The 15,343-nt window shown below is 37.1% G+C and overlaps 1 protein-coding gene across 5 annotated transcripts in view; it reads left to right on the top strand.

The window, feature by feature from the left end:
* LOC143235133 (dipeptidyl peptidase 4-like) overlaps positions 1 to 15,343 on the top strand; it is a 128,023-nt gene that overhangs the window by 95,706 nt on the left and 16,974 nt on the right. For all 5 annotated transcript variants that reach the window (XR_013018936.1, XM_076472980.1, XM_076472981.1 and 2 more), the window contains exons 12-16: positions 1,236 to 1,382; positions 2,315 to 2,394; positions 12,694 to 12,923; positions 14,292 to 14,390; positions 14,865 to 14,940. Coding sequence is in view for 4 of the 5 variants with exons in the window: in XM_076472980.1 (XP_076329095.1) it covers positions 1,236 to 1,382; positions 2,315 to 2,394; positions 12,694 to 12,923; positions 14,292 to 14,390; positions 14,865 to 14,940 (632 nt within the window). In the remaining variant the exon portion in view is untranslated. The remainder of the gene's footprint in view (positions 1 to 1,235; positions 1,383 to 2,314; positions 2,395 to 12,693; positions 12,924 to 14,291; positions 14,391 to 14,864; positions 14,941 to 15,343) is intronic.

Genomic DNA, 15,343 nt, shown 5'->3' with positions numbered 1-15,343 from the left:
TGTAAATCTATTGAACCTTCTGTATTTGCCAATAAGCTCTGCATTTCTTATAAGTGTATATTTTGGGTCATTACCGCCTAGAAATACGGAATTCTGCCCAAATGGTTTCTTTCTGGAGGATACAGCACTATGGGTAATTACTATACTGTAATAATCATACTGACCCATGATCATATCAGTTTTTTGTGAAGATGATGAACACCATTAGCAGATATTGTGTCCCAATTCATCAGAGTATCCTCACATTGACTCTCGCTAAACATATACGTGCTAATTGGAATCAAACAGTTCAACTTTAGATTCATCTGTCCCAATCACCTTAGTGCCACTGTCCCTAAGACAAGAATATTTGTAAAACCTAGTTGTTTTTTTTACACTATATTCTAAGCATAGTAAATGTCTTCTTGTTGTTAATATTCCACAAAAGTCACATCTCTACAGTGTTCTTGAGCCGTGAAACATTATCCATGTGTAACTTGTCAACATCACACTTCAAGATCTCGCTGTTTTACTTCCGTTTCTCAGGGAACTGATTTTTAGATATGGGACGTGTCTTTCAGCGAACTTGTCTCATGTTCCTGGACTGGGCTTCCTTCTATCTTTGCAGTATATACTTCACACCGTCCCTGTGCCGTGCAATGACTGTTAAACTTCAACAAGGATCATTTAAAGCTTTGATATGTTTGTTGCTACTTTTTGTTCTTTTTAGTTTGCGCAACGTTACACGCTAGCCGTCTCTAATTTCGTCAAACGTACTCGATTTTCGTTGGTTGTTGATTTTGTTTTTTAATTTCGTGCAAAGCTACACGAGGACTATCTGCTGTAGCCGCCCCTAATTTAACAGTGTAAGATTAGAGGGAAGGCAGCTAGTCACCACCACCCACCGCCAACTCTTGGGTTACTCTTTTACCAACGAATAGTGGGATTGACCGTCACATTATAACGCCCCCACGGCTGAAAGGGCGAGCATGTCTGGTGTGACGGGGATTCGAACCTGTGACTCTCGTATTACGAGTCGAGTGCCTTAACCATCTGGCCATGCCGAGCCCAGAGTTATGGTGAAAGTGCAAAAGGTAATGAGGTAACAAATACCTACCTGTTTTGCTTCAATCAACCCAAACTTGATTTTCAGGGATAAACTGGAAAGAAGTCCAGTAGGTAGAAAGGAAAAATTTAAAAACAACACTGTATCAATAATTTAACAAGTTATCACATATTGTATTTCATATTTGTAGAATTTGGAGGAGAGTAGCACCACTGGGTGGGTGGATATGTACGAACCACTTGTTTTTACTTCAGATAAGAAATATTACTTTTTACGACTTCCTGCCAACGAAGAAGACGCTGGAAAATTCCGCCATGTTGCCATGGTCAGTGTTGAGGTAAGTACTAATAAAAACGTAAAAGGACGTACAAACATTTCGCTGTGAGCATGTTGAAGATATCGTTATCATGTTGTAGGAACTTCATTTTTTCCTGTCTATTCATAAAAATAAATTCGTATTGTTTAAAGATAAGTAAAGATTACCAAGGTGGCCACGAACCTGCAACATCTGGAAAAGTTCAATGCAATTGAAACCGAAACGGAATTCGTTTTAAGTGTGAAGCTGCAGAATGGGCTATCTGTTTTATGCCCATCGCAGGAATTCAAACTCTATTTGTAGCGTTATAACCCCTCAAACTTACCGCTGAACTACCAGGGGGCAAACAAATAAAAGCCATGCACTCCCTTTTTACTCATAACCCTTACACATATAATTATGCTTCCTAACTATGTCAACTATCAGTGTATTTTAACATAATTTTAGTCACTTGTTTTATGTTATTTTATTTTGTACGATCATGCTACAATGTCCTTGTTTGAAAAAAGGTTTTTTATATTAGCGAACTAGTAAGTAAGTGTGTTCTGAATTTTGAAGTTTTTATTACTGTTTATTAACCCTAAGCTAATGTGGTATTAATTGGATGAAGTTTTAAAAGTAAGTGTTTTCAAAGATTTTAGAAAACAGGGGGCCATCATTATGAAACATGCAGGCAAAAAAAAAGCAACAGCAAACGAGCTTTAATAAATTAACTAACAATAAGTACAGAAGAATCGAAAGTTAATCCAAACAAATATAACCAATCTGTTCTTCCTTAGTAAGTAAAAATAAAATTGTTAGGTACTTCATTGGTCACTCGAAAACCTTACAAAACAAGATATGGTTAAAACATAATGTGTATTGTACGGCTTAGATTGTAATTTCAGGTTCTCAAAAAACTAGATTTAGAAAAAGCAATGTTCCAAATTATTCCCAAATCGCACATGTTTCAGGATAAAAGAAGAAAGTTCTTAACTCGGGGAGCTTATGATGTCGTCCAAGTTTTGGCCCATCGCCAAGATGTCCGTAAGATGTAAGTTTTCAGGATAAATTACTTAATCAGTAATGGGTAATTGCTAAAGTTTTCCCCGTTCTACCATTAATTGAAAATATGTAAAAAGGATTAAGGAAACTCCAAATACGTGTGTTTTTTTAACAGTTTCTATTTTCAAGATACACTGCTGGCCAAATTCTTAAGGCCAATGAACATGAAGAAAAAATATGCATCTTGCGTTGTTAGACTCAACCACTTGTTTGAGTGGAGCTTCAAAAGATGAAAATAAGAAAAGGGGAAAGTAAAATTTAAAAACCTTATTAGCATTTAATAGGGAAAATGTAAACACAATGAAATTAGCTTAAATATTAGCTGGTCAAAAGTTTAATACCACACTGAAATGAAGAGTTAATCGGTAAACACGTAACGAAATTTAGCCATTTGTGTTCAAGCATTTGCGTTGTCAACATCTCCCACTGATATCTCCTGTGTTACATTGAATAAAAACATGGCAAAGGCTAAAAAGTTAACAGAGTTTAAACGTGGCAGAATTGTCGAGCTGCAAAAGCAAGGTATCTCTCAATGTATCATCGCTGGTGAGACTGGGCGTAGTAAAACTGCTGTTGCAAATTTCTTAAAAGACCCTAAGGGATACAGAATGAGAATTTCAAGTGGTCGGCCCAAAAAAATTTCATCAGCGTTGAGCAGGAGGATTCGACGGGTTGTCCGGCAAGACACCAGCCGATCGTCGAACCAGATTAAGGCCCTTACGGATGCAGAATGCAGCTCAAGAACAATAAGATGGCATCTACGAGAGAAAGGCTTTAAAAACTTCCAACGTCTTCAAAGGCCACGCCTCCTTCCACACCACAAAACAGCTCTATTAAACTTTGCTGAGAAGCACCTAACATGAGACATAGAAAAGTGGACGAAGGTTTTGTTCTTTGATGAGAAACAATTTAACCTGGATGGTCCAGATGACTTCCAACGTTACTGGCACGATAAGGATATCTCACCAGAGACATTTTCTACACGACACAGTGGAGGAGGTTCCATCATGATCTGGGGTGCTTTTTCCTTCCATGGAGCAATGGAGCTTCAGGTTATACAAGGGTGTCAAACAGCAGGTGGCTACATTGTTATGTTGGAGAGAGCATCCTTATTGACTGAAAGCCTTCGCTGTGTGGAAACGACTGGATCTTTCAGCAGGACAACGCTGCAATCCACAATGCCCGCAAGACAAAGGACTTTTTCATGACAAATAACGTGATTATTTTGGACCGTCCAGCGTGTTCGCCCAAACTGCACCCCGTTAAAAATGTTTGGGGGTGAATGGAAAGGGCTATAGAAATGGACGACAATTCCAAACAGTGCATGATCTTCGTGAAGCCATCTTCACCACTTGGAATAACATTCCAACCAGCCTTCTGCAAACGCTTATAGCAACCATGCCAAAGCGAATGTTTGGAGTTATTCGCAATGTCGGCCGTGCAGCTCACTACTCAGACCGCTTGTTGGGCATTTCCTACCCTGTTTAGGACCTCTTTTTGGTATGGTCTTAAACTTTTGACCAGCTAGTATTTAGCCTAATTTCATAGTGTTTACATTTTCCCTATTAAATGCTAAAAACGTTTTTCATTTTTATTCTCCCCTTTTTTTATTATCATCTTTCGAAGCTCTACTCAAATAAGTGGTGGAGTCTAACAACGTATATATTTTTTCTTTATGTTCATTGGCCTAAAAATTTTGGCCAGCAGTGTATTACTCCTGTCATCAGTTTCGTTTTCAAATTTGAAACTTAGTTACCTCATTCCATGTGATTTTATTAAAGTGATAAAATAATGACCGTGACTTTTTAAGTCGTCACTTCCGATAACAATGGTTTTATTCCAACACAACAGCTTCTTATTCAACAGTTATTTTATTTTCCAAGATGCGAGTTCTAGTGAAGAAAAGAAGGCGAAAGAATATAATTTGTAATTAACAGCGACAGCGTGTCGCCTCTTGCAAAACATACATAAAGTATTTTAAATTGTTTAGCGGAGAGTAAAGGACTACATCCAATCAAAACAAACCCCGGCCTGACATGGCCAGATGGTTAAGGTATTCGACTCGAAATCCGAGGGTCGCGGGTTCGAATTTCCGTCACACCAAATATCCTCACCCTTTCATCCGTAGGGGCATTAAAATGTGACGGTCAATCCCACTATTCGTTGGTAAAAGAGTAGCCCAAGAGTAGGCGGTGAGTGGTGGTATTGACCTAACTGTCCTCCATCTCTTCTTTCACTGCTAAATTAGAGACGGCTAGCGCGGATAGCCCTCATATAGCTTTGCGCGAAATTCAAACTAAACCAAACCCTGCTGCTCCTTAGTTCAGTAGTTACTCCCCTCGGTTTGGATTTCTATACGTGGTGAGGGGACCTTCCAGGGAAGGTTTTGTTCTTTCAGTTCACTTCCTCGAAGACGTCATGTCGTGATTCCTTGACGTATGCTCGTTGCGGTGGCAAGGACCATGACATGTATGATTGTGAAACTCACCCTCATTGCGTCAATTGCAATGGCTCTCACCCATCGTACTTTCGTTCTTGCTTTAAATGGTTGGAAGAAATATAGGTACAGCGTTTGAAAACGATTCATAACATTATTTATCCTGAGGCTCGATAGTTGCTGTCCACCACTTCATCTCAGGCGTATGGTGCTGCACTCCCACATTTATTGTGGAACCAAAGGAAGTGGCATTTCCTTGGATGCATCTTCTTCTCCCACCCCAAGATGCAAAACAATCATTCGTTTACGTTCTCATACACTAGAATCCTCTTCCAACACCAAAGACCTGCCGAATCGAACCAGGGCAGGATTCATGGAGGTCGATAGACCTTCTTCGAATAAAGACACTAAAATAAAAAGACGTGGTCGTAAACAGAAGGGTTCTCCACCCAATTCGCCTACACGTAAATAAAAATGGCCACCTTAATATAATGGAACTCTCGAGGTTTTCGTTCTAATCTGGATGACATCAAAACACTGATTACTTCCTACCATCTTGTATGTCTTTCCTTACAGTTAATATTTCTGAAACATGCCGATACAGTCACCTTTCGGCGGTTTTCTTTGTACAGAAATGACAGGTTATGTGATGGACGAGTTCAAGGAGGATTGGCACAGTTGGTTGATCAGCATGTACCCACACTGTCTTTGCCACTCGACAAACCCTTGGAGGCCGTAGTTATTTGTGTTTCCTTGGGTCATACCATCACCCTTTGTTCTCTCTACCTGTCGCCTGGAGAGACCTATGATCAATCAGACCTTGATTCTCTCATTGAACAGTTGCCGTCTCCCTTTTTAATCCTGGGGACTTTAATGTACATCATCCCCTCTGGGGAAGTACTGATATTCATAGGAGGGGTCGGTCTGTAAAGCGTATGCTCTCTGATTACAACCTTTCTCTTATCGATACTGGTTCTTCAACTTATTTTCATGCACCTAGTCAGTCCTTTACTGCTATTGATCTCTCAGTTTGCTCCCCTTTACTATTCTCCCACATTTTATGGAAAGTTGACAATAATTCACGAGGTAGTGATCTTTTTTTTTATAATTTAGAGAGAAGTTGGCTGTTGTTGATGCCACCCGACCCGCGTGCACCGGTGGAAGCTGGATCAGGCAAATTGGCCCTATTTCACTGCTCTCGCAGATCTTGATCTTGCCATCGTCTGTAAGCCATCAACAGACGACTGTGTGGCAGCAGTAACTGACTGTAGTATACAAGCAGCTGCTCAATGTATTCCTAAAACCTTGACCCGTTTTCCACGATATCCTCATGCATGGTGGAATTCTGCTTGCCACATGGCACGGAAGACTCAAAAACGGGCCTGGGATACTTTCTGTAGATATCCCACACTCTCGAACCGCATCACTTTTCAGCAGGCCCGTGCACATGATCAGTAGATAAGACGTCAAAGCCAGACGGAATTTTGGATTAAGTTATCAACCAGCATATCCTCTACCACCAATTGCAAAGTCATATGGGACAAGATTCGAAAGCTCAGTGGGCAATATAATTCTGTCCTCCTCTCGATCTTGCTCTCTAATAGCCAGGAAATAGCTGATATCTGGAACATCACCGATACTCGTAGATGAAAGCTTTTACAAGGTATCTAGCACTTCTGTTTCTTCCTCCACCTTCTTAGCTATCAAGACTAGGGCAAAACGATCGCCTCTTTCCTTTCGAGATGATTGTCTCTGTGACTATAATCGTCCCTTTACACTGGTGGAACTCAAACTAATCATTCATTGGTCGGGCAATACATCGGTTGGACCTGATGATGTACGCCATGATATGCTTCTCTTGCTATTCTTCTGATTGCTTTTAATCAGATCTGGCAGGAGAATGTTTTTTTTCCTGATGCCTGACGCCAGGCTATTGTCCTACCTTTCTCTAAGCCTGGGAAGGATCCCAAGATTCCTTCAAGCTACCATCCAATTGCTTGACGAGCTGTCTCTGTAAGACCTTGGAGAGGATGGTTAATGCTCGTCTTGTTTGGTTCCTGGAATCAATCTCCTCTCGCCTACCCAGTGTGGGTTCCGATGACAGTACTTCACCGTAGATCACTGATTTGACTTGAAACATCAATCAGAGAAGCCTTTTCTCAAACGACAACATCTTGTATCAATATTCTTTGACATTGAGAAGGCTTATGATACAACATGGAGGTGTGGCATTTTGCGAGACCTCTATATATGTGGGTTACGTGGCCATTTTCCCATTTTTGTTTTAAAAAATTTTAATAGACAAGAGATACCAAGTTTGTGTGGGTTTGACACTTTCCCATTCTTTTCAGGGCTGTGTTCTGAGTGTCACATTTTTCAGTATAAAAATTAATGCCATCACTGAACAACTCATTGTTGCAAATGGGCTCTATGTCGACGACTTTCACATCTCATGTCAGTTGTCGAACATGAGGTATATTGAGCGGTAGCTATAGACTGGCCTCAATCGTTTACTGAAGTGGACCACAGAAAACGGATTTAACATCTCTCTTTCTAAAATCATTTGCTTGCACTTTTGCCGCCAACGTGGTATTCATCCTGATCGTGAACTCTGTATCAGTGAACTTGTTCTGTATATGCATATCATTTGTCAAATATGTAAAACAAAAAAAAATCTCTTTAGAAAAAAATTATTTTATCACGATCTGCTTTACAATTTGTTTCATTTCGAAGGTTTTCAACAAATAATAATGTTTTATTTCAAACCCTGTGGACTGTTTTTGTTGTTGTTACACTCTTGATGAGACACAATGGAAATAATGGTGTCTTCATCTCAGTACTCCGGATGAGTGCAGTGGAAATTGTGTCTTCATGTGCGAACTCTTGATGAAACACGATAGAAATGGTGTCTTCATGTCAGCACGCTTGATGAGACGCGATGTAATGGTATCTTTATGGCAGCATTATTGATGACACGCGATAAAAATGATGTCTTAATGTGAGCACTCTTACTGAAATACGATAAAAAATGGTGTCTTCATATAAGCACTCTTGATCAGTTGGTTCCTTGAGTTGACGTTCAGCCACTGATCGACTGACATAGCATCATTACTATTCAGAAGTAAGATATGAATTCCAGTATCATTAATGGCATTCTTACTTCTCAACACGTTCAACAGTTTCACTGTATTCAGGCTGTAGACAAAAATTGGCATTGTTGAAACAGTTTTTCATAGTACAGTGGAGCGCCGTTAAGCCGCGGTATTTGGGGGGTCAACCTGCTTAACCGCGGCTTAAGTGGTCCGCGGCTTAAACCTTTGTGACTGAAAAGCCGAAGTCGCCAACAGCTCCGCCGAGGAGCCTCATCCGGGCCATTGCGTGATCATTATAATATTAATGTGTAGACTATTCAGATACAATTGACAAGTGCTGTTTTAACACAAACGACCAATGCGTTGCGATGGTTCGCTTTTCCCCTTTTTAATAAATAAAATATACAACACAATTTTGATTAAGATTTATTAATAATATAAAGATTACAATAAAAATAAACCTTGTTGTAAAATTTCGTCTTTCCGTGTTACATGCGGGCCGCCATTTTAAATCTCGTGGTAGCGATATTGCGCAGTTGCATAAATTATTAAATTTTTAATACCGAATTTATTAACTGGCAGTTAAACAATAAGAAAAAACAAATAAAACACATTTCAAACCATTTTATTTCACATTTTTTTATAAAAACATAACAAACATAAACAAAAAAGGGTAGTTTCATGCTGAGTTATTACATTTGAAATTCTTACGAATATATACGAAACCACATTAAATTTTTATCCACCTTTTACATTATTATCACAAAAATTTTATGCAATTTATTAATTTGAAAAATTACAAATACAGATAATATAGTTCAAATACAGTTTATTTCTTGGTAAAGTATCACGTTATTGTTGCTTGCTTCTTGCTCATTGTTGCTCTCTTCTTGGCGTTTCTAATCATGGACTTTAGTTGTAGTGTTTTCAGCTTGTCTCCCTCACGCTCGTAGTACTCTAGGGCTACCTCAAGTCCTTTGACGGCTTCATCTGCAGTTCTTGTTCACTTTATGGAAGCACTTGGGTGACCTGTACTTCCCGATGCAGAGTGGTGTCAGCTTGTGTAGACCAGTCCAGTTACAGCAGAACAACATGGTCACCGTGCCCTTGATTTGTTTGTAGCCTTCTTTGCTGTTCTTGTCTTTCTTCACAGCTAAAGTTCTATCTGGCAAAATTCTAAAGTAAAGACCGCGATTTCGTGGTTTACTGGTCCGCAGCTTAATGGCGTTCCACTGTATTGGGTTTTTACAGGGGTCAAGATTCTTTATAATAGGTGTCTGTGATTTGCTGGCGATAAATCTCAACAATAAATAGGCAGCACTTATTTTAAAATAATATTTATATTCAAAAGACGAACGTATCTTTAAAAAAATCATCATACTATTGCTTACTACGGTTGAATTTAGTTTTAAATAATTCTCTCTCTTTTTCTTGTTTTTTTTTTTTTCAAAAGTCCTGATAGGCTGATTTAATTACTTCAGAACCCAATATGACAATACGAATTATTTCTTCTCTAATTTTTTATCACATTAAAATCAGTGATAAGCTCACTTACCTTACCGTGGGTTAACACACTAATATAGAGTGCTTTAAATAATTATCTTTTATGTTAAAAAGTCACATAGGCTAGTTCAATTACTTTAGTGTCCAACCGAAAAGACGAATTATTTCTTTTCTCTGTAATTACAATGCATCAGTATGGCAATGCATGGCCGTGTGGTTAGGGTGTTTTATTCGCAATTTGAAGGTCGCAGATTCATATTCCTGTCATACCAAGCATGCTCGTCCTTTCAGCCGTGGGGGTGCGTTATAGTGTTAAAATAAATTTTATTTTTCTTTCGTAAATGAGTAGCCTAAGAGTTGGCAGTGGACGGTGATGAGAAGCTGCCTTCTCTCTGGTCTTACACTGATAAATTAGGGACGGATAACGCAGATGGCCCTTGCGTAGATTTGTGCGAAATTAAAAAACAAACAAACTTATGATACCCCATTGGTTACCACAGTTGTATCAAAAGCTTTAAATACTCGTCTCTTTTTTTTTGTCAAATTCTACACAATCGGGATCAACCATTCTTCTCTATTTCTGTTGTTACAGAAGGAACTGTGAAACTCATTGTTGCGACTAAACTGAGAATCACCCAATCTAACTTTACTTTTAGCTAGAAACATCTAGCCCACTAGTAACGGCAATGTTAAACATAATGAGAAAAATTAGAAACTTTGAGTAAGTTGACGTCAACAATATCACAAAAGCCTAGTACAACAATCAAATTGCATACGCAACGTACTACTCGTGTAGAGTTACGTAACCAAACTTTTCATAACTATCGCTCTTAGAGTAATTAACTAATAAACAATACTCTTGCTATGAAACTAAACAATAATTAAATAATCTAAATAATAGCTCTTAAACTGAACAGTCTTCTATATTCAACAGGTAGTTTCTATCGTAATGCTGGACTAGGCAAAATTTATCATTTCTAAAGCCTTATGAACATTTACAGTTTCTATGTATTCTCAAGACTGTTGGTATGGGCATTTGCACATTAATTAAAATAAAGTGCAGAACAACGTTTCAACCTTCTTGGGTCATCTTCAGATTAACAAAAGCAGAATTTGCAACTGATCCTTGCTGGGTACAAGTCTTAGGGACAAGAGTGTAAACGTGTACGGGATTATAGGGGGAGTAGCAGTCAGGCGTTAGGTTATTAATTAGTATGTCCTCCGCTAGTACAGCAATAAGTCTACGGATTTACAACGCTAAACCCGAGAATTCGATTCCCCTCGGTGGAATCAGCAGATAACCCGATGTGGCTTTACTATAAGAAAAAAAAAACACGCATTAATTAGTATTGGTATAAAGGTGTGCCTTAATATTGGTTTAATTTTTGTTTTAGTTGCTGTATAAGTAGGGCTTCTTTGATTTGCGTTTGTTTGTATTTGTTTCTCTACGTAGTTTCTGGGTGCTTTCTATGGTTATGTTGTGTTTATTTGATATGCAGTGTTCAAAAATGTGTGAAGTTGTTTTTTGTGTGTGTTCTTTGAATCTGGTTTCCGTTTTTCTGCTTGTTTCTCTAATATAGAAGTCGTGGCAGTTATATTTTATAAATAATGTTGGTGTTGTTTGTCGGTGTACGTTTGACATAGTATGGACTTTAGTTTTTAACTAAATTTGGTGTTTAGTGGAATGTTGTGTTTTGTTACAATATTTTTTCCAACAATATAGGCCATTTATTTATAGGTAATTTTGGTCATTGAACATAAAGTTAGTTTTGGTGGTAGTGAATTCTATAAGGGTTGTTAATAAAGTGCTAATATCCATACCAGCTGTCTTGAAAATACATTTTTACTTCAAGTGGGTTTCTCGTAATTATGAATGCACAGTTTTTCAGCATATTTTTTGTACTTTTAAAACATCTGAAGACGGTAGTAAACTCTGAATGACTTGATTTATGTCATCACCCATAGGCTGTATCACTGGCATGGTGTTTTATGGCAAATGGTAAAGTCTTACATTAGAGAGTTCTTGGTTTGTTGTAGCATAGTCCACAAGAAGAAATTTTTTTCTTCATAAATACATCCTCCAGACAGTTGGATATCTCATCCAGATTTTATTGTTCCGTATGTATGTATCTTCTTTGGTCAACAGGGCTGAATTTACTGAGATTTGGTTCACTTCCAAGACGTATTGGTCACTTAGATTTCGCAGTGGCCGACATGGCCACGTGGTTAAAGAGCTTAACTCGTAATCTGAAGGTCGTGGATTCGAATCCTCGTCACACCAAACATGCTCACCCTTTCAACCGTGGGAGCATTAAAATGTTTCGGTTAATCCTACTGTTCGTTAGTAAAAGAGTAACACAAGAGATGGCAGTGGGTAGTGATGACTAGCTGCCTTCTTTCTAGTCTTACACTGCTAAATTGTGGACAGCTAGCGCAGATAGCTTTTGTGTAACTTTAATCAAAATTCAGAAACAAAGATTTTGCAATCACAAATGGCTACCACTTTCACAAAGCAACTGTCATATGATCATTAGATTGTTTTAAATTTGCTGGTTTGTCAAAGAAAGACCAGGTCCGAATCTGTAGAATAATCCACTCTTGTCTGGCTTATAGATGTTTTCCTTCCAGAACCGTTCATCTATCGTTTATACCTGCAACGACTTCATTTTGAATGAGTACTTGCTGCTGCTGTACTTTCCACTTGTATATTTTTTATTCCATAGGGCCCTTCGAAACACTGCAGCCATCTATGTGGCTATATTATTCATATTCTCAAGCAGCCAAACAGTTATATCAAGCTGTTGTCCAAGTTTATTAGTTTTTCGCCATTTACATCCATAGTGGCTTCTGACATCTCAACAGGTTCAACAGATGTCTTCAGTTGTGTTTTGGAATTCATCGATTTGAAACCGTAAAGGACAGGGTTGTTTGTTTCAAAATAAAATATTCTTCGCTTTTATTTAATTTACCTTTATCGTTTACTTTATCTACTTTAATAATAGGTTTGCTACATTATAATAAATGGTTCAACAAAGCTACAATCTTTGGCATTCGATAAACATAGTTTAACCAAAACAATCAACTTCTTTTTTCCTACCAATTTAGTTTGTTTTGTTTTTGGTTGGTTGTTTTGTTTCTTTTAGTGTTACCCGCTATGTAACTGTAATTGTTTTCTTCGTAAGTGTTTCTTTAAAACATTTTGTTTGACAATACTGAGCTAAACTTGTCAAGGTTGACGATTTTTTTTCTTTCGTAGATATTATATCAGTACATTACCAAACAATTCGGGACAGCGGCACCTCTTCAGCCTAACTGATACGACTTTGGGAAACCGTCTCTTGGAAGATTGTCTGACGTGTGACATCGGAAAAGACTGTTTGTTCAACAGCGCTACCTTCAGTCCTGGTGCCAAATTTTATGTTTTGGATTGCTTGGGCCCTGGAGTGCCTAGAGTGGAACTGAGAGCTGTCGATGGAAACAAACTAGGTTGAAAAGCATATTTAATTCAAAATCAATTCCGATGGTACACAGACTGACGTTGTCCGGTGGTTAAGGCTCTCGATTCGCCATTTTAGCCCTGTAGGCGAACGCTATAACGAAACGGTCAATCCTACTATTCGTTTGTAGAAGAGTATCCCAAGAGTTAGTTGGTGGTGGGTGGTGTTGACTAACTGCCTTCCCTTTAGTCTGTCACTGCTAAGTTAGGCAGATAGTTCTCGTGTATCTTTATGCATAATTCAAAACAAACATGCTCCCAATGGCACAGCGGTATGCCTGCAGACTTACACTCTTAGAAACTGGATTTCAATATGTGTAAGTAGAGCAAGGACAGCCCCTTGTGCAGCATTGTGCTTAGTTTCAAATTAAACCGGAAGTACATACAAGCTTCTGTGATTCTTTTCTGAAAAATCGATAAGTTGTGTTTTTAATGAAATCTCTCAATTAACTAGGAATAATTTACAACAAAATAACTGCGTTTTATAACAGGCCGTACCCATCATTATTATTAGTTTTTAATTTTATATCTAAACATGTAACTGTACAAATTAAACTGCACCGCAAAATGTACGGGTACACACGCTCAGGTTATCAGCATTTTAACTTCAGTTTTACACAACAAACGTCACGTCTTGTTTTATTCATATACATGCAGTTTGTTGGTATAAATTTAAGTACATAGTAGTTTAAAGAAGAGATAAATTTACAATGGAACTCAAGAGCTAAAACAAAGAAAAGATTCACTCAACGTAATATAACTTGATGAAAATCGAGACAAAAGTAACGCTTACATAACGCTGTTAATCATTTAATTACATTGTAAAAGTAAAGATCTTTTAGAATATGATGATGGAAATTCGTGTGACATATCGTTTTTAACCTTTTTTTTTTTCTATAACGATAAGGGTATATCTCTGATTACTTTTTCTCGAGTAAACTTTCGTATCAAGTATACTTATTGCAAAACTTATAGAAATTCTTAAGTGTAAATGTAATCTAACAATATTAAATCCTTTCCTGAGGTATATTTTACTAAGGTTTCGTAGAAAATAAAGCTGTTTTAGTACCATAGTTTCATGTGTGATACGTTTAACTTCACTAAAATTGGATTTTTCATCTAATCAAAAGATAATAAAAGGATTCTTAAACGTAAAAGTAAAATTTGTCGTTGACGAAAATTAGTTCTGTAATGAAATTTGAATGTCAATTTCTTATAGAATTCTCTATTTAGTTCTTATATATACACTTTTGCATACAATTATGAACCTTTTTATTATGATTCAAAACAGCCCCATGTGTCATTATAATCTATTTAATTTGGCAATTACTTTAATGTCTAAAGTTTTTGATTTGTAGTGTCTGTTTTGGATAACAATGAGGCCGTGCGAGAATTATACCAGAAGAGGGCGCTACCTAAAGTCCGAACATTCCAAGTGCCAGTAGAAGGCGGATTTAGTAAGTTGATTTAATTAACTTATGAACTGTAGTTATGAATGCCATTCGTATTTGATATTGTATGTTACGGAACCATTTATTTACAAATTTCACCAAAAAATAATATAAATCCAAAACATATTTTAGATAAAGTTGACTAAACCTTACTTACTAGGATTATTAAGTAAAAAAGAAAAACAATAACTAAAATAACAGTGACTTTCTTACCTATTCTATATGTTTTAATGTCTCTGAAATGTCATAAAAATCGTAAGTATAACAATGATTCTGCATTACTTTATCCCATCACGATCTAGTGCTGGTAAATTAATAATTTTATAGACCTTTTCTATTGCTAAAGTTTCTCTAGATAGTAACTGTAGAGACATTATGGATCTTATTCATATTTTAAACACGCATCATTTTTAAATGTAATCGACTGTCTCATTGTAAGTTCTTTTTGTATTGTGTTTTTTTTTGTTTTCCTTTTTTTAGATGCAAACGTACAACTTCTCTTACCTCCTGGCTTAAAGGATGACGAAATAACTCAATATCCAATGATTGTATTTGTGTAAGTGTGACGATATAATTTAGAACTCGATGATAGTGTTCGTGTATGAAGAAATAACCCAGTATCCTATGGTAGTGTTTGGGTATTTATGACTAAATAAGTTAGAAGTGTGAAGAAACAGTTTAGTAGCAAGTAGTAATGTTCACGTGAAAAAAAAATAATTACCAGTAACTGGTGCTAACGTTTCTATTAATAAAAAAAAAAAAATACTTACCAGTAACTAGTGCTAACGTTTCTATTAATAAAAAAATACTTACCAGTAACTAGTGCTAACGTTTCTATTAATAAAAAAATACTTACCAGTAACTAGTGCTAACGTTTCTATTAATAATAAAAAGAAATTACCAGTAACTAGTGCTAACGTTTCTATTAATAATCAAAAAAAATAATTACTAGTGCTGAC

The sequence above is a fragment of the Tachypleus tridentatus genome, chromosome 12, assembly GCF_004210375.1.
Source record: "Tachypleus tridentatus isolate NWPU-2018 chromosome 12, ASM421037v1, whole genome shotgun sequence".
NCBI classification, from domain to species: domain Eukaryota; kingdom Metazoa; phylum Arthropoda; class Merostomata; order Xiphosura; family Limulidae; genus Tachypleus; species Tachypleus tridentatus.
The sequence above is the reverse complement of the archived record's forward strand: the minus strand, read 5'-3'. Positions and strand labels throughout refer to the sequence as shown.